General features: G+C 39.5%; 1 protein-coding gene across 1 annotated transcript in view; it reads right to left on the reverse strand.

Moving 5' to 3' along the window:
- Nucleotides 1-19,844, reverse strand: part of LOC121737896 (alpha-2C adrenergic receptor-like) — a 173,779-nt gene that overhangs the window by 65,284 nt on the left and 88,651 nt on the right. The window contains exon 2 of the mRNA XM_042129629.1: nt 10,564-11,297. Coding sequence (XP_041985563.1) covers nt 10,564-11,076 — 513 coding nt within the window. The 5' untranslated portion in view covers nt 11,077-11,297. The remainder of the gene's footprint in view (nt 1-10,563; nt 11,298-19,844) is intronic.

Below are 19,844 nucleotides of genomic sequence, written 5' to 3' on the forward strand. Positions count from 1 at the left end.
CTCTACAAGGAACACGTACACACCCTTAAGTATTATCACTTATTTTTGTTACATCCTGTATATGGTACAAGCTACGCATTGAGTATTCTGTAGCTCTACCATGAGTATAAAGCTATAGTACTTATCGACACTCGATACTGACTACTTAAATATTTAGTATGACAAGTTTTAGAGCGCCTCTAGTGGTTACTTGCGGAACTAAAATCGCCGTACCAAATAATTTACGTAGTCGATTTCGAGTATCGATAAATACTATAGCTTTAAACCAGCTTTAAACTCATGGTAGAGCTACTGGTCGGTCAGTCCAATCTGCGAGGCTGCGGTCCATCTGGATCGATCGGCCTCGACGTCTTAAAGAGGTTTTTACAATACAAAACGATCTCAAATGAGATTGAATTCTACAGATTAAAACTTTGTTATTTGTTACCCCAAAATCTACATACTCGGCTTTTATGAAACGAAAACATCTGATCGGATAAGGAGATTAGTTTGAGACTAAATTAAACTAATATTTTGACAGCATTTAGGTCGTGGGCGTGGGCGTGGGCGAATATTTGGTAAACTTTCACATTAATTAGGTACTAGATGACTCTATTATTACTAATCCGTAACTCCGTTGGGCCAAAGTTCGTTTATCGCGCGGCAACCATTTTCCAGGATAAATTGTATTATATATCCTTTACTGGGAGGTCTGGGGCTCAAAGTATCCCCATAACAAATATCAGAAAAATCGGTTAAGCGGTTTGGGCGTGAAGAAGTTTGAGTAAACAGACGGACAGACGCACATTCGCATTTTTTAATATTAGTAACGATGAGGCGTCCGTATAAAGTGCTTTTCGTTGTAGTGTTTTATGAGTAATAGTTGAAAATGATAACATAAATGATGTGAAAGTAACATTGTTTCTCTTTTTAACCCCCGACAAAAATAGGGGTGTTATAAGTTTGACTGTCAGTCTGTCTATCTGTTTGTCTGTCTGTGTGTGTATCCGTGGCATCGTAACATCCAAACGGGTGACCTATTATGTCCAAGCAACGGAGCAAATAACATTTTTTTCTAAAGTCCTGGATCATAGAAAACATTTAATTTTTCACGTGGTATCCCAAAATCCGGATGAAAAATGATCAGCCATCACTAACCCGGTACACCTGACTCTCTTGATCCCGCCAAAATCCAACATGGCGGCAGGAGCGTGGCAAAAATAATTTCCCACCATTAATCAGGAGGGAACACCTGCCCATATAAATATTAATTTAAACGGGATATTAGGTTAGAACCATAAAGTTAATATACCTAGCGGAATAGAGAAACAAAGGCCTGAGCAAGAGAGATGTCACTATCAGTAACACTGCGTGGTAAAAATAGACGTGTCATACATGACAGCAGCACTCTTTTTTGACGTCCAGTCGGCACATGCCGCACGTTGACAATTTAATCTCATAGAATTCATGTTTAATCATGCTTGTGTAAGTGTATACGTACACATATTTTTCACACAGATGAAAACCAATTTCGGTTTCGTTTCACAGCTCGAGATTGTTGCTCTATTCCGCTAGGTATATTAACTTTATGGTTAGAAACTGACAGTAGAGGATAGCGCCTCCCTGGTAAGGTAGCTCAGTGGCTCTTTCATAAAGCATGGCTCCTGAATTGGAGGTCGTGAGTTCGATTCCCGCGTTGGCTACGTCATGTTAACGTCAAGTTTGCGCGGAGCCTTGTGGCTCCGCAAAGGCTTTGTAGGGGCTCCGCGAGTGACACAGAAAACGTTTATACAAATGTCATTACAGCATGGAGACAATACATTCAAAGACCAAACATATTTATTTGGGAGTCCGTCAAAATTGCCACTTCTTTAGGATTTCGCTACCCTAAGCAGTTTAAGAACTGCCTTAGAGCATAGCTCTTGCCTCGAATGTCACGGGTTCGATTCCTGCGTTGGATACATTATCCCAAGTTAGGTTAGGACAATGCAGGCTAAGAACCTAATTTTTTTTATGAAATAAGGGGGCAAACGAGCAAATGGGTCACCTGATGGAAAGCAACTTCCGTCGCCCATGGACACTCGCTGCATCAGGAAAACTGCAGGTGCGTTGCCGGCCTTTTAAGAGGGAATAGGGTAATAGGGGAGCGTAGGGATGGGAAGGGAAGGGAATAGGGGAGGGTAGGGAAGGGAATAGGGTAGGGGATTGGGCCTCCGGTAAACTCACTCACTGTTTGTTTTTCTGTGAGAACGTGGTATTTCTCCGGTGGAGCCGGCCCATTCGCGCCGAAGCATAGCTTTCCCACGTTTAAATAATTGTCTGACAAGTAAGATGAATTTTGATCCTGAACTATCCATGTCTGTGGTGTGGCCAAGTTCTGTTAACGAAGCTGTTCACATATTGGACATAATATTATTTTGCTATGGCGACGCACTGCAAACTCGACGTGAATTGACATCAATATTTATCAAATCAACCACCACGACGTAGAAATCGAGTTTATTGGAGATGGGCGATGGCGTATCGACGCGGGGCATCGGGCCAGTGGCGTAGCTAGGTAAACGAGGGTCAAGGGACAGAAAAATAACGTAGGGCCCCCAACCATTGGTGACTCAACACGCAACTATTACAAATCTAATTATTGCTTTACTTACTATCTAAAAGATACCTTAGCGAAAATGTTTTTTTTTTAATGAAATAAGGGGGCAAACGAGCCAACGGGTCACCTGATGGAAAGCAACTTCCGTTGCCCATGGACACTCACAGCATCAGAAGTGCTGCAGGTGCGTTGCCGGCCTTTTAAGAGGGAATAGGGTAATAGGGGAGGGTAGGGATGGGAAGGGAATAGGGAAGGGTAGGGAAGGGAATAGGGTAGGGGATTGAGGGCCTCCGGTAAACTCACTCACTCGGCGAAACACAGTGCTAGCGCTATTTCACGCCGGTTTTCTGAGAGAACGTGGTATTCCTCCGGCCGAGCTGGTCCATTCATGCCGAAGCACGGTTCTCCCATGTATAAGCATGTACTATCAGAGAAGTTGATTCGTTGGCAGCTGGCGGGCCTACGTAATTAGTTTGCGTTATGTCGTTGTATGTCGAATTGACATAATCCGACCAAATCACGAGGGTCCGTCAACACTCCACAGCCTATGAATCAGTTTCTTCGATGCTGCATTGAAGATTGAGCCCTGAGCTTACATGCCCCGGAGCACCGCCCCACCTTGCTCCACAGTTGATCGGGCAGTACAATACGAAGTCAATAAACTAAAGCCAGTTCTTGCCAGTTGTAACCGGAAAAATCCGGTTTGAACCGGTCCTTTTTAACCCCCGACGATAAAAGAGGATTTTTATTTTGACGTGCCTGTCTGTCTGTCTATCCGTGGCGTCGTAGCATCCAAACGGTGGACCAATTTTGATCTAGTTTTTTTGTTTGAAAGCTAACATGATGGAGTTCTTCTTCGAAATCTTCCCGAGCTGAGGGTGGATGTTGCCTTTGCTACTGCTACAGAGGATTGTGTTGCCCGAGTGTCTGCGCAGTATACCTACCCTTTCTGAACTGCAAGCCAATGGAATGGATCATTCTTGATCTTGGCGACACAGGAGTAGCAGAGTGCAGATTGTCTGTTAAAAAAAGACAGACGGACAAACTTTTTCACAGTAGTGTGGATAGTAAACAATCTCTATATCTGTCTTTACTGCTGCATCGCACTAATACTATTGACAAACATACCTGTTTGCGTGTCCGAGCCAAACAAATGGTGGTTTTGTTTGTTTGTGAGCTCTGTTCTGAGTGATGTTCATGCTGTAGATAGCTCGATCGTGGTGGCAAATGGCCCAACGTGTAGAGAAGCCTAAGGCATCCATTACAAGGTAGGTTTTGTTGTCAGTTTTACCACAGTCATGGCTGTGACTGATGGATAACCTACCGTGTAGTGACAGACGGTTGCATGAAGTTGATTGACGAAAATCTGGATATTTTGATTTTTGCTTCATGCATCCATCAGTCACGAATTTTGAGTGAGTGTTGTCACATCTGACAAAATTGGAAAAAATTTGAAACGTATACCTTTGAAAATTTTGGCTTTTAATGACAATAAAACTGAAGAGAATTGATACCGTCTAATACCATACGTCAGTCCGTCAGTCACCATCAGTCAAACATAATTCATGATTGACGGAATTGCCTGTCGCTTGCATGAGCTTGTAATGGATGCCTTAGGGCCAGGCCACAACACTGCGTTGCGGCGTCGTATCGCAAAAACAACATCGCACAGAAATACAACGCAAAAATTTCATCGGGAAATGTCGCTGACACATCGAAAATTTCCACGATGCGTTCTGCGGTGTCGTAGATTTTTACGATGCGGCGCCTTAACGCATTGTTGTGGCCTGGCCCTTATAATATTTAACATGCGAAGACTCTTTGTAGTAGGGGAGGAGAAGGTGCTAATTGTGTAGTCACTCGAGCGTCATGGAGACCTAGTAGGTTTTTTACACTAGGTATAACTGATAAAAAATAAGATTTTTTATTTTAGCGGTGGGTTCAGAAACTGCAGCCATTTCAAAGTTTTGAAAAAGAAAATATAATCAGAAAATTGCTTACTTAGGTAAATTATAAATACATTTTAGACAACAAGGACTAAATCATTTAGTTTAGTGCAAAAATAATATATCTGCGAAGCCTAGTTAGGAAAATATGAAGCTTTTTTTTTATATTTTAAAATGTCCATACAGACTTACCTAACCTTTGATTCGTCAGTGCTTTATGTGGAAGGTATCTCTTTGGGGTATACTAAACATCCTCTATCTTAATCTGACAGATCCGATGACATTTCAATGTTTAAAAAAAATGAATCCACCACATGAGAAATCTGATTTCTATACCATGATAACTAGACACATAACGGAAGCCTATACAAGCTTAATCTGACACGCTCGAGCTTATCCCAAAATCCCCTCTTCCCCTCCCCAACTATTATTGAATATTATGCCAAACGAAAGTTGAATAAAAAGATGATGACGAAAATTGAAGATGAAATTGCATAGTGTGGACATACACGTGAACTTTCAGCATGTTTTAAGGCGTCATTGACTCCACTATAAATAATATTCTTTGATTCGAACCCGTTTCTCCCAACCACTGTGCCACAAAGGTCTCAACTTCCTTAATAAATCAAAATAATCCGGGACCGCAAAGTAAGAATTCCTGTAATCCTCCTCGTCGCCATTGTCAAAAATGCAATGATGACATTTTTACAAGTACAAAAGGACCTCTGGACCTTTTTAACAATTCATTTTTCTATTGTGCCGCCGTAAGACGCATTTATTGCCAAGTCGAAGCCTCCAGGAGCCGGAATTTAAAAAACATTTTGAGAGGAATGACTTTTGAAAATTAAAAGATCTGCGGGGCTAAAATGGTCGCTTTGGAAAATCATATTATGAATCGATATATGATTCATTTTTTTTAAATCGCAAAATGCAAGTCTGCTTGCAATTCATGTCTAGTAATTCGTAGTTCGTACTAATTTGACATAGTATTTTGTCTGTTTGACAGTTTTGACAATTCATTTGTTGGATTGATTGAGAGGAATTGCTAAATGTGACCATTTTAGCCCCGCAGAAGAAATCAATATGAATAGTAGGAAGAAACTCGTCTTAATGCATTTACTTATAAAGATTGTTATCTATTTTATTCTACTTAATTAGTTTGCACGCCAGTGTGCATCTGTCGAGCGAACGACAACAAGGCTCCACAGAACACCAGGGATCGCGGTGTAGGTACTATACCGCGATCATCACCTGAGTGGGGTCCTTTTCGGCAGCATTCGCATTACACTACATTGTGTTTTGTACCCAGATAAATATTAAAAATGTGTATTATAATGTCCGTCTGATTGTTTTTTTTTTCTCTGTTTTTTGTTTACTATGTTCTGTTTTGTAATGTGGTGTAATGTGTTTACATGTTGAATAAATGTTTATTATTATTAATTGTAATTATCTTAAAAAGCTAAAGAGTTTGTTTGTTTGAGAGCACTAATCTCAGCAATTTATTGAGAAATTCCGTAAAGAAAAAAACTAAACACCCTCCCACTCCGACCACGTTCCTTCATCGCTTTGACGGTCAGCGAGGTGTTGCCAGACTTCGGCATGGTGTTTGTGTGCGTAGTTGGACGTATGCAAATTATGATTGCATTGATAAAAATGCTTTACCGCGTCAGCCCCCGAGTGCCACATGTATTTTTTGTATTGGATAGTCGAGAACGAAGAATAGCTAGGAAGTCCTCCTTTTTGGAAGTCGGTTAAAAAGTATATACTTAGTTACTTTGCCGAAATCCGAACACGAGGTAACTCCTCGAAGGAGTTTTCGCCAAGTTTTCTGCGCACTCCGTATTTAATTAGGGGGAGTTAGGGGGTGCTAATGAGCCAACATGTGCTACCTTGTTGGGAGTTCACGAGTTAAGGGTTACGTCACGTACACGCGAATATACGACTGTTGCCTAAAAATAATACTCATTATTTTCATTTATTTATTACTAGATAACGACCGCAACTCCGTTGAGCCAAAAAACGTTTCGGAACCGTACATTTTCCGGTATAAAAGTTATAAATAACCTTTCCCGGGACTCAAAATAGACAGACACACTTTCGCATTTATAATATTAGTATATTAGTATGGATATACGACAGGTATTCTTATTTATTAGGCTTGCCGCACACACAGGTTTTCCGTAAACGATTTCCGGATTAGTTTTCTGTTTTCGGAATTCCGTATGACTAGCGCTAACGTTCACATTTTCACGCGTGAACGCACCACCGCCTTGCACTTGAAACGTACGTGCGGAAATAGTTCCGTTCGGAAAAAAGCGAAGGTGTGCGCCAGTAAATATATTTTCTACTGATTCTATTCATTCCAATTTCCGAATACGGAAAACGAATTCGGAAGTCGTTTGGGGAAAACGTGTATATATGGCTATGTCATAATAGCCTTGTAACCTTGTAGGGCTCTACGCAAGCGACACATAAATTGTTTATACAAATGTCATCAGACACCAGCATGGAGACAAAATATTCTTCTTTTTTGGTCCGTCAAAAATAATATTATCACTTTTGAAAAGGGTTTCGCCACCAAAAAAGTTTGAGAACCGCTGATCTACCAGCATCAAAATCGATACAGAAGTCCCAATGCGAAGATAAACAGCAATTCACATCAAACAGTAAACTGCATCATTTGATGCAATAATAACCGCCTCCGGCCGCTACAAACTTCCTCAAATCTAGGGTTGCCACTTGCCAGGTCACTAAGCCGAAAAGCCATAAAAAGCCGTTAGCTTTGCCGGACATTTGTAAAAAAGCCGTAAACTTTCAATACATCTAAATTACATTCGGCAACACGTGTGCAAATATTCTTCTCTATAATTAAAACAGTTTAACATCTAATGGATGAAATTTTACATCTTATTTGGTATAAAACCGTATTTTTATAAGTATAATTTTCATGTAAAATTGTATATTCATAGCTCTACAAAAGCCGGACAGTTAATTTTGGCCGGAAACATAATCAAACAGCCTATGTCAAAAAGCCTGACAACCCTAATTAAACCGGTCTTCACCGGCGCAAACCGGCTCTAACCGGCGCGAACCGGTCCGAGCCGGCCAAGCCGGTATTATTCATCGGATTGCATTCCCGTGTACACCGGTAGTGAATTTAATAAGTCTCGATTTACGTGACCCCAGGCGGGAATGCGGTTTTGTAGTATTCATAAATATACAGTTCAGTCTAGAGCTTAACCGACTACGGTGAAGTGAAAAGGAGGGTTATGGTTTTGACATAAATGTATGTAGCTATATTATTCTCTCGTAACTTCTAAATTAGGTATCATAATCAGAAAAATAAGGTATCGTCGCAAACCTTTGGATGGTCTGTTTAATATAGACGTACATTTCAAAAATATAAAATATATTTAAATACGTAATTGGGACATTGTTTTAACAAGTTACTTTTTAGGGTATCGCAGAATTTCGGTCGCGTAGGTAAATACCTTTCATTCAAATCATGACTCACAAAATTACGCTCGTGTTGAATGAAACAGGACTTTTGTATGAAACTGAATGCAGCAGAATTTCTGTCAGCCGAAATTCTGCGACTCACAACTCCCAAATTACGCTCGTTTGGCTTCACCCTTAGTGTTACCCTGAGTACTGATATTATAAAATTATGCTTCCATGGCTCAAATAATCTCGACTCGGAGGATCGTGGGTTCGATTCCTTAGAGTATTTTCAAATTTAGTCAAAACATTACAGGATGAATGATCATATTTTGCTTGTCTGACAAGAAAGGTCCATGATTTGACTTTCAGTAGCCTCATTTGGCGAACAATCAAATCAATACGCCGGGTTTCTATAAGGCCGTGTGTAAACTATTTCGTGTCAATAATTCAATGTTCGCCAGATCTGTTGTACTAGGTCCTAGGATATCAAAGCACTAAATCAAAAGCAATACTTGTGTACATGGGTATCATCTATAAACCAAGCCTCTATCAAAAGCGGTTTCCTACGAATACTCAGTCAATAGTCTATTAGGGCCAGTGGCGGATTTACCAATAGGCTAAGTAGGCTAGAGCCTAGGGCGCAGATTTAGAGGGGCGGCAAATTTAGCCCCATATTTTTATCTTCATCATCATATCATATCAGCCTATAGTCGTCCACTGCTGGACATAGGCCTCTCTCAATGAACGCCAAGATGACCGATCTCCTGCTACTCGCATCCAACATGGGCCTGCAACTAAGCGGAGATCGTCGTCCCACCTAGTTGGAGGTCGACCTTTTTATCTTACAGAAATAAAAAATCCCACCAAAAACATTTCTTGTAAAATATTGCCGAGACGACCACATATTATTAGGTTTACGGTTTACCCTGTGAAAAAGATATATTGTGACCTCATGTAGAGCCAAGCTTCTGAATCTACACGGCCTAACTCTACTGAACTTCATTTTCAAAATTCTACATACCAGTAAATATATTGTATGGCATCTCCGTTTCGCTACCGCACAGCTGCACAGGGTGAAACCTTGTGTGGTCGTCTCAGCAAATACTTTCGAAAATTTTTTTTGATGGGATATGATTGTGAACTAAACTAACGTATTGAATTTCAAAGGTCAGTTATAGGGCGGCAAAAATTGAATAGCCTACAGGCGGCAAATTTGTAAATCCGCCACTGATTAGGGCTATGTTATGTTGATCTAAGCCTAAGCAATAAAATATCCATAGTAATATTGACGATCTCTGTGGCTCAGTTGGTGGGCTGTTGGTAGTTCAAGCTAAGTGGTAGAGCCATGCTTTGGCACGAATGGGCCGGCTCGACCGGAGAAAATCCACGGGCTTACAGAAAAACGGCGTGAAACAGCGCTTGCGCTGTGTTTCGACGAGTGAGTGAGTTTACCGGAGGCCCGATTCCCTTCCCTATTCCCTTCCTTACCCTCCCCAAAAACTAGCCAATGAATTTCAAAATTATTTAATTTATATTCTTAAAATAACCTATTTTAACGAAAAAAAAATATAAAAAGTACATGTGATTTTTTTTGGACAATGCCCATTACCCAAACTGCTGACTCAGGTTTATTAGTTTATTGTACACAGTTTGAGAACCCCGGTCTCAACCGACCGTTAAAAGGAGGTAAAATTATATTCAGCTGAAGATGACAACATAATATTAAGGGCGCATACTAGTTCTGTTTCTAGAAAATTTTACCACATTTCGAAGATCTGAAAATAATATAAGTACTAGATAATTGCTTGTAATATTTTTGTTATACTAGACGAAAATTATCTTTAACAATATCGAATACTAAAAGTTATGACAAAATTATACTAATAAAGCATAACTATTGACTAATCTGATTTTAAAATTTGGTATTAATTGAGTGTGAAGTTAAAAAGTTATAGATTACTATCAATAATGGAATATTTCATTTTTTCCACTCTGACTTGTGCATAACGTAGAAAAAAATTTTAATTAAAAAGATAGCGAATGATTTTAAACAAGGATGAAGTGGATTCGAAAAAGATAATAATTATGGCAAACTTCAACTCGTTAGGAGTTTCCAATCCAATGAACATTTTACTAAGTTTAACACGGAAGAACTCTTAACTACAGCATCTTATAGTATCCACACTGTTATAGTTATAAATATTATTAAAGTGTTAGTGTCTACACGAAGTTAGGACTTCGGCCGCATTTTTTCGGCCTAGTGTGTTTATACTAGTGTGATGATTACGCCTTCAATGTATTTTAAATTATTGATGACACACCATGCCGAAATTACGTCGCGTATTGTACGCGTAGCGCATTGAAAACGTAATTATGCCAAACTTCGGCCGTGTATTTTCGGCCTAGTGTGCTTAGACTCTTAGGGCCTGTTTCACCACTTCCTGATAAGGCTATCCGCCAATTAACTTGACAGATCAAGCATGGAGAATCTGTCAAAAAAGTTATGAATAGCCTATTAGGCACTTTAGGAGAAAGTGGTGAAACAAGCCCTTATAGTCCAGTCTTTCCTAAAATAAAAATATTTTAAACTAGACTCACCTGCGTTATACTCCAGTATCTGTCCAGCGAGATGAGGCACAGGTTCATGATGGAAGCCGTGCACAGGAGCACATCCATGGCCGAGTGTATCTCGCACCACCAGAACCCGAATATCCAGTACCCCATGAGCTCGTTAGCCAAAGAGAACGGCATGATCACCAGCCCCAGAAAAAAGTCCGAAACCGCCAGCGACGCTATGAACCAATTCTGGATGTTCTTCAGCGATTTCTCCGTGACTATCGCTATTATCACCAGCATATTTCCCACCACCACCATTATCATCAGCACCGTCACCACCACTGAGGCTATGATGATGTGCGCCGGGGAATATCCCGAGGGATACCACGTCTTGAACACCACTCCTATAGTCGTATCGTTGACGGTGAAATTGCCATCTGTGGCGTTCGTCCGAAGCGCGAGAAACTCCTCATGGCTAAGATACGTCGGCACCAGGAGAGTGGAATTCAATGTGCCGTTTATCGGCGTCATGGTAGTCTTCGTGCCGTTTGCCATTTCTAATTGGACCCTTAAATAACTAACCTAGCAAATGAACGGCAAAACAAACAAACTAACACACAACACACACAAAAAAGCGATTATATTGTTGTCATCGTGCGTTCTTTCGTCTGTCCCAGAACCGATCTCGACGCGCGAACATTGTCACATTGTTCGTCTATTCGTCCACCATGTTGAGTGTTTCCATCAATCGCGTAATGATTCTCTTCCGTTATTACCTGCAACAAATTAGTGTTATTAGATGACTGTTTCCTTTCAAATACAAGGTTTTAGCACAGGTTAGTTAAGGCGGGGATTAATCTCAATCCAAAACGATAACTTTGCACACAACCAAAGACCAAGCGTATACGCATCGCAATAAGATTCATTTTAGCTTAGCATAAAACTGAAGTCACTCCAGCGGATTTTCTCTATTTTTCATGTTTTTTTTAAATATCTTTGGAAATAAACATTAAGAAACAAAATTGTTCGGTTAAAGAATTTTTAATATAGATTTACTAACAATTTATTGAAATAAAATGTATAATTATCCTAGTTAATACTTATATTTCGATGAAATAGATTTTTATCGGAGGTGAGTTTGTAAATTAATTACAGCCAAAGTATTAAGTTTTATTAAAATGTTTATGGTTTAAGGTATTTTAAATATTGTGCTATATATCTCATATTTTTTAAAACTTCGTTATTATATTGGAACTAGGTAAACCGGAAGTCGCGGAATAACAAATTGGGGTTTATCCTCGCCTTAAGAGAGAGATCTAATAAGATTGAAGACCAGCGTTACGGATCCGTTTGCAACTTTGCTGAATGGGAATTTGATATTATAAATTAGTAGGTGTGTAATGATGTTAGGTTTGTCAAAATATTATGTTCTACTAAATATTTGCTGCTTTCATTGGTTTTCTAAAATCATATTTTCGTGGTTGGGTACCACTATCGATTCTGGCCCATACAATTTTAAACGAAAGTCAGTAAAGACCTGAACAATTACATAGAAACCCATCAATTCCGCTGCTACAAGCGTAGAAATTATTGTTAGGCTTGTATTTATGAAATCAAATTGACAGTCCACTATGCACACAACATTATAAATAACATTATACATAGTGCTCAGAGTTATTTTCAGGAATATTAACAGCCTTCTAAGCGATATGACGTTGGTTCATTTCACCTGTTAATTTTCTTTATGGGCTTCTATTAAATACCAGACTTTATACTAGACCACCTGATTGGAGCACATATTGTTACCGAGCAAAACAATGCATTATCATAGCACGATATTAATACTATGATAATAATATTATCTAACTGTCTATTTGTACGTAAGTCAATATTTTCTACTCTATGGTTTTACGTTATTTAACGATGTTGGTTACGTTATAACATAATTAATATGCTATGTTTGAAGTTACGTACAAGTTTTGTTGGCTGGTGTGTGACCAAAATGGGACCTACAATATTGTAAATTATTTAACAGTTGATTCACATAATCTACGTCTGTAATTGCAGCCATACGATAATCATTTTGTATTCTGTTTAGTGGGAAAGTACTGAAATATAACCCAGTATAAGTAGCCCGTACACATCCAGGCGCGGTCAGAAGGGGGGGAGGGGGGTCACAGGGGACATGACCCCCGCCCCCCCCCCCAAATCTAAGTTTAAATTGAAAAATCTCAAAATCTTACCAAATAATAAAATGAAATTGCTAGCTATCCCCTAACCACCACTGCATCCTTAGACCTTAGACAGCTGTTAACCCAGAACCGTCCGAGGGCGCAGATAAAACAAAATATATTAGTGTAGTGATTAGTGAGTGACCCCCCCCCCCAAAATTTGCGACCGCGCCTGTACACATCACGTCAAGAATCTACGCTATACGGGTGATACGTTCCGAAATATACGCCAGTGCATTGACGTATATGAACGGTGACGTCACTGTTGTCTCACCAGAAGCAGTGGCATACAATATGGCTTCGGATACCATGACTACTAGTATACTGGGTTTTATTACGGAGTCTATACCAGAAGCCTAACTGGGCACTGCAAGCTCAACAAACACCTAAACAGAATGGGTATTTGTAGCATAATGACTTGCAGATTCTGTGAGGAGGAGGATGAAACACCTATTCACCTTCTCCTCGACTGCCCTGCTCTACTACAGAGCAGGAACAGGCACCTTGGTCGCCACGAATACTCGTCCACAGAGGAAATTCGTGGCACCAACCCCAACCATATCGTTCAATTTATGAGCAGTATCGGGTTGGGGATGATACTCTTGTGCGAAGGAGTCACAATAGATCCTCATGGGTCGCAGTGACGTCAGGGCTACAGAGACCTGCCTTCTTTAAAAAAAAAAAAAAAAACGGAGTCTATGCGTCTTACAAATGTCTTACTTAAATGTAGACGACCATATCCATACTTAATATTATTATAAATGCGAAAGTATGTCTGTCTGTTTGTTACCTCTTCTCGCCCTAATCACTGAACCGATTTTGCTGAAATTCGGTATGGAGATAGCATGAGTTCCGGGAAAGACATAAGTACTTTTGATCCCGGAAAAATGTACGGTTCCCTCGCAATAAACGAATTTTGGCGCAACGGATCTTGGCATCATCTATAAGTTAATATACCTAGCGGAATAGAGAAACAAAGGCCTGAGCAAGAGAGATGTCACTATCAGTAACACTGCGTGGTAAAAAGAGACGTGTGATACATGACAGCAGCACTCTTTTTTGACGTCCAGTCGGCACGTGCCGCACGTTGACAATTTAATCTCATAGAATTCATGTTCAATCATGCTTGTGTAAGTGTATACGTACACATATTTTTCACACAGATGAAAACAAATTTTGGTTTCGTTTGCTTGTTGCTCTATTCCGCTAGGTATATTAACTTTATGGTTATAACATGGCGTACGCCATCCTAGAATATTCATTACGCGAGTACTAAAAAGCGGTCAACTTGTAAAAACTGCATTAATAAATAAACATGAACTAACACACATCCTCACATACAAACTTTCACAATATCGCAGAAAATGCCAAGCGTTTTGGAAGTCAGCAGTTGTATTATTCCACACTCGAAAACACACCCTATCACCACGTGTTAAAGACGATTTTCGCGTGTATACACTTATTTTTACTTTGTGATACCGCCGTTGGAAAATATACTTTGTTGCGATGTAATAGGGTGTGTTTTCGTACGAGTGTTAGTCGAAAGTTTTCAGAACAAAATTTGTTATAGGAAATATTTGTAGAGTGAAAATAATATGTTGTGAAACTGAATTTATATAGCTTTTTTGTTTCGCTACAGACGGGGGAGTAAAATACAGCGAAAGTAACATTATCAAAATCGATCGATCGATCGATCAACAGTGGAAAGGCACAAATTACTTACTGTAGTTTGAATTGAAAACGTGCAAAGCGAAAAATTACCAAGTTAAAAAGAAACATGTACTTACTTAAGACTTACTTTACTAAAAGCCTACTTTTTTAAAAGGCGTCAAAAAGTTGTCGCTTGGTCGCTGAAAACAAAAAAAATACCCATTTCCACGGAGTTCCTAAGCGACATCAAAAGTACTCGTAGAGACATGGGACTAAGACTAATCGATAGAGAAAAAAATTGGAATTTATCAAAATTTAAGGTTGGAATTTATCAAAATCCCTTCTTAGCGGATGCCTACGTTATAACATCTACCTGCATGCAACATTTCAGCCCGATCCATCCAGTGGTTTGGGCTGTGCGTTGATGTGCGCACCATGACAGTCAGTCACCTTTGAGTTTTATATATATAGATAAAAAAAACTCATTTTGACCCCTAGTGTCGCTTGGCAACTTTTGCCTTTCCACCGTCGATATACTTTCAGTCCCGGAAAGGACACAAGATATTTGATATCCCATAAAACTTTACGGTTCTGGGACAATATACTAATTCCCTCACAATGGAGTTGCAATAAGCCTATCGTTTAAAATATTAGGACAGACCCAGAAAGCTAAGGTCCCTCAGTCGCTAGTCTGTAGCGGTCCTTACGTGGCGAACTGGCGACCAATCAAATGGGAATCAAAGAAAAAGTCTTTGTCCCAATAACGTTATAGATAAATCGTCTTTTTGTGAATCCCGGGGTTTTTACCGGGATCTTCCTGGGACTGTATAAATCATAATGATAAGTAATAGTTTGTTATTGTAGACTGTATTTTTGATGTTCATGGAAAATGTAAGAAAAACTCCATAAACTAGCTGACACGACAAGCCAAGATACAATAATTATTATAAACAGGTTTAAGACATATTAACCATCTTCGTTGTGCCAAAATCCGTTTATCACGCGGGAACCGTATATTTTTCCGGGATAAATCCGGGACTCAAAGTATATCCACACATGTCCATACTAAATTTCAGCAAAATCGGTTGAGTGTCGTGAAGAGGTAACAGACATACAGACAGACACAATTTCACGGCATGGAGGCAATTCATTCAAAGGCAAATCATTCTTGGGGATCCGTTAAAAATGTCAAATAAATCTTTCAAACTTCAATACTATTATTATAATTAAAAAAAAATAAGATAACTCCAACATAAGTATTTGCAAATTTTACATCTGTACTCAGAGTTTAATGAAGATTTTGACATAATCTTTATAAATTTTCTGTCAAACTCTTCATTAAAAATGTATTATCTATTTATATATTAGCAGCAGGTAGATTTACAATTTTAATATAAGAAAACTGTATTTAATACCTTATAATCCAAGTATTAATACAAGAAAAAGCCCTGAGTATTTCTTTACCTTTTCATTTCAAGTTACTCTCTAGCTCAAGTGTATGGCCCTTTGATAGTGATGTGATTTATTTCTATCGATAAACAATAAAATGCCGATTGACTTAGTGTGCCACATTACAATGTGGCGCTTTTGGTCTAGTTTCGAATGCTATATATTATAGGACTTGAAAGTTGAAACTGGAACTAAAGTTACTTATACGCTCTGGTTTAACCAAAGTTATTGTTTGTTAAAAACATCTAACAGCCACAATCAAAAGAGTCATATTTTAATGACAATTAAACTTCAATATAATACTTAAGAGTTTGACCGATAATGTTTGGGCTTATATAAAAAATCTGCAGTAATTATTCGTTCCTGTGTGCCGCAGTTAGTGTATTGACTAATCTTATATCTTTAAACGAGCAATTCTTGTATATATCTTATATATAAAATTCTCGTGTCACAATGTTCGTTCCCGTACTTCTCCGAAACGGCTTGACCGATTCTCATGAAATTTTGTGAGCATATGAGTAGGTCTGAGAATCGGCCAACATCTATTTTTCATACCGAAAATTATTTATATGGCAAAACAACGTTTGCCGGGACAGCTAGTAAAATATAAAATTGGAATCTCCAACAATTTTCATGAAATTTAGTATATAGGGGGTTTCGGGGGCGATAAATCGATCTAGCTATACGTGGGAGAGCCATGCTTCGGCACGAATGGGCCGGCTCGACCGGAGAAATACCACGTTCTCACAGAAAACCGGCGTGAAACAGCGCTTACGCTGTGTTTCGCCGAGTGAGTGAGTTTACCGGAGGCCCAATCCCCTACCCTATTCCCTTCCCTACCCTCCCCTATTCCCTTCCCTTCCCATCCCTACCCTCCCCTATTACCCTATTCCCTCTTAAAAGGCCGGCAACGCACCTGCAGCTCTTCTGATGCTGCGAGTGTCCATGGGCGACGGAAGTTGCTTTCCATCAGGTGACCCGTTTGCTCGTTTGCCCCCTTATTTCATTAAAAAAAAAAGCTAGGAATCATTTTTAGAAAATGACGTTTTATCGAATACCGAGCAAAGCTCGGCCAAATAACTAGTAATGTTGATTTTTGTACTGTGTATTAGATAATCAAAATGCACTAAAAATCCAAACCTAACATTTTTTCCCTAAATCGGGTAAAAAACAAAACAGGAAGTATACCCGAAATATAATTCTTAAAACTTCCTCTCATTAATCCATCTTCCTCTCTCGTATTGGGGATGAGTGAGACGGCAGTTTCTGTGATGAGTCGCCGTTTCTGTAATAACTTGTAATGAAGGTCTGAGTTACACGCGTCATTACTTAAGTGTTACTTAAAGGTTACGCGCAAGTTTAAGATCGCTCGGCGATAGCCAACGGAGGAAGTCAAGCAAAACCTTGCTGGGAAGTGCTTGTGCTTTCTCATTAATTCAAAGGAAGTTAAAAGAGACAAGATCAAAAATCACGGAAAATATCCATACTTCGTGGTAGAGCCATTCTTCGGCACGAATGGGCCGGCACGAAAAGAGAAATAACACGGGCTCACAGTAAACCGGCGTGAAACAGCGCTTACGCTGTGTTTCGCCGAGTGAGTGAGTTTACCGAAGGCCCAATTCCCTACCCTTCCCTTCCCTATTCCCTTCCTTACCTCCTCTACCCTGTGATCCTATTCCCACTTAAAAGGCCGGCAACGCACCTGCAGCTCTTCTGATGTTGCGGGTGTCCATGGGCGACGGTAGTTGTTTTCAATCAGGTGACCCGTTTGCTCGTTTGCCCCCTTATTTCATAAAAAAAAACTAATATTATAAATGCGAAAGTATGTATGTCTGTTACGTCTTCACGCCCAAACCGCTGAACCTATTTTGCTGTTTGGTATGGAGATACTTTGAGTCCCGAGAAAGGACATAGGATACTTTTCATCCCGGCAAGATTCGGTTCCCGCGCGATAAATGAACACAGTCGTGGGCGTCATATTGTTGCGTCATAGCGCTCCTTGGACTCAAAGTATCTCTAAACGAAACTTCAGCAAAATCGGTTCAGCGGTTTGGGCGTGATGAGGTAACAGGACAGACAGAAGCGGATCAGCTTCTGTATAATAAGAAAAAGATAACCGCTAAAACCACTGAACAGTTAGCCCCACAATCGTCAGAACCATCGACACCGGGCAACCATAGACAGGTCAATAGCCAATGTTGTCAGCGTATTGATTCACTCAGAGATAGGGATGTGCTCTCTGAGTTATCGATATCGATGAAATTTTACTAAAATGTCTAAAAGATATGAAACAGTCGATATCGATGTTACTGAATATTGATTAGATAAAATACATTCAATATCGATAAAATTGTAATGTAACTCGATTAGATATAATACAGTCGATATCGATGAAATTTTACTTGAATTCGGTAATTAATACAGTCAGTATACGAGTAGATGAAATTAAAAAACAAGACCGCCTAATTAATAGTAGATACGTGCGCAGTAGTAGCGAAACGATGCAGTTTCTCTGACAGTTTGTATCAAGGGCTGCGAACTGACATAGGTTTGTGTGTGTCAAATAATTGTTATGTTTCAAGGGTTTTATATTAATACTAGATGACTTTTTTGACCTTTTTTGCTCGATATACATAAATAGTACGGGACCCTTTAGACCTGGATCAGGCACTTGGCCCATTTATTTTAGAAATCCCATTTATTTTAGAAACTCTTTCATATAAACTCCAGATATTATCGACACTTCCCCTCCCTAACTCGCAGGTGTGTATTAATTGTCTGACATTTTTGCTCGTCCAGTCAATCCGACCTATTGTTGCTCAAAAGCTATTTAGATAGTGTCAATTAAGTTTAAATTTTAACCGACTGCACCAGAAGGGTTATGTTTTTTGACATAAAATAGTAAATGCGAAGACTGGTTTGTCTGTATGTCTGTTACCTCCTAACGCGTAAACCGCTGAAGTGATCTTGGTCTAATTAGGTAGTGAGATACTTTAAGTCTCGGGAAAACAAACACATATGATACTTTTTATCCCGAAAAAAAAGTACTGTTCCCGCGCGTTAGCATGAGACGTGGAATGGCAAACTATCGTAAGCCTTTATTTTAAATTGGCATTATAGATCTTTGTGTCTAAACACACTAGGCCGAAGTTACGCGGCGTAAATTCCGCATGACTACGCCCGCAATGGACTTTAAATTACCGATGACACACTATTCCGTCGCGTTCCGTCCGTATTTATGCGTTTGACATTGCGGGTGTAATCATGCGGAATTTCCGCCGCGTAACTTCGGCCTAGTGTGTTTAGACACTGAGTTTGAAAATGCCACTAATAAGAATTTCTGTAGTGTAATATCATGTAAATTCCGATAACCTTAAATCATTACCCTCCTTCTTCGTAGTCGGTTAACCAGCATGACATAACCGAAGGTCGAGTCATAAAGCTATGCAGGTTTATCTCCCTAATTGAAGTAGCTTTCGACGACGCTTTCAAAGCTCGGTATTAGCTTTTCATCGGCGTGTGCTTTTTTGCTTTGAGCTTTTGATGCAACAGTTTTTATTGGAGATGTGTTAAATAGCTTTATTTTAGCGTTAATTGCGAGAGTAGCCTATGTGTCAGTGTGGAGCTTTTTTATCGGCACACAGAGAAAGAGAGAGAGAGAGACAGAGTATATCTTTACCAAATAAGAGTCAAAGTACCTGGTGGCAAAATAGTTTCAGACGTTTTTCGTGGGGAGGTAACAGATATCCAGATAGACGGACAGACGGACAGACCGACATACTCTCGCATTTTTAATATTTAGTATTAATATAATAATAATAATACACTATGGACGCTTCACACCACGTCAGTCTGGCCCCGTGGTAAGTACCTGAAGGACTTGTGTTACGGGTACCAGACAACGGAAATATATTTAATACTTTTATACTATACATATATTTAAGATTTTTTTATTATATGATACACATATTTAATGCACATCCATGACCCAGG

The sequence above is a fragment of the Aricia agestis genome, chromosome 21 (genome assembly GCF_905147365.1).
Source record: "Aricia agestis chromosome 21, ilAriAges1.1, whole genome shotgun sequence".
NCBI lineage: Eukaryota > Metazoa > Arthropoda > Insecta > Lepidoptera > Lycaenidae > Aricia > Aricia agestis.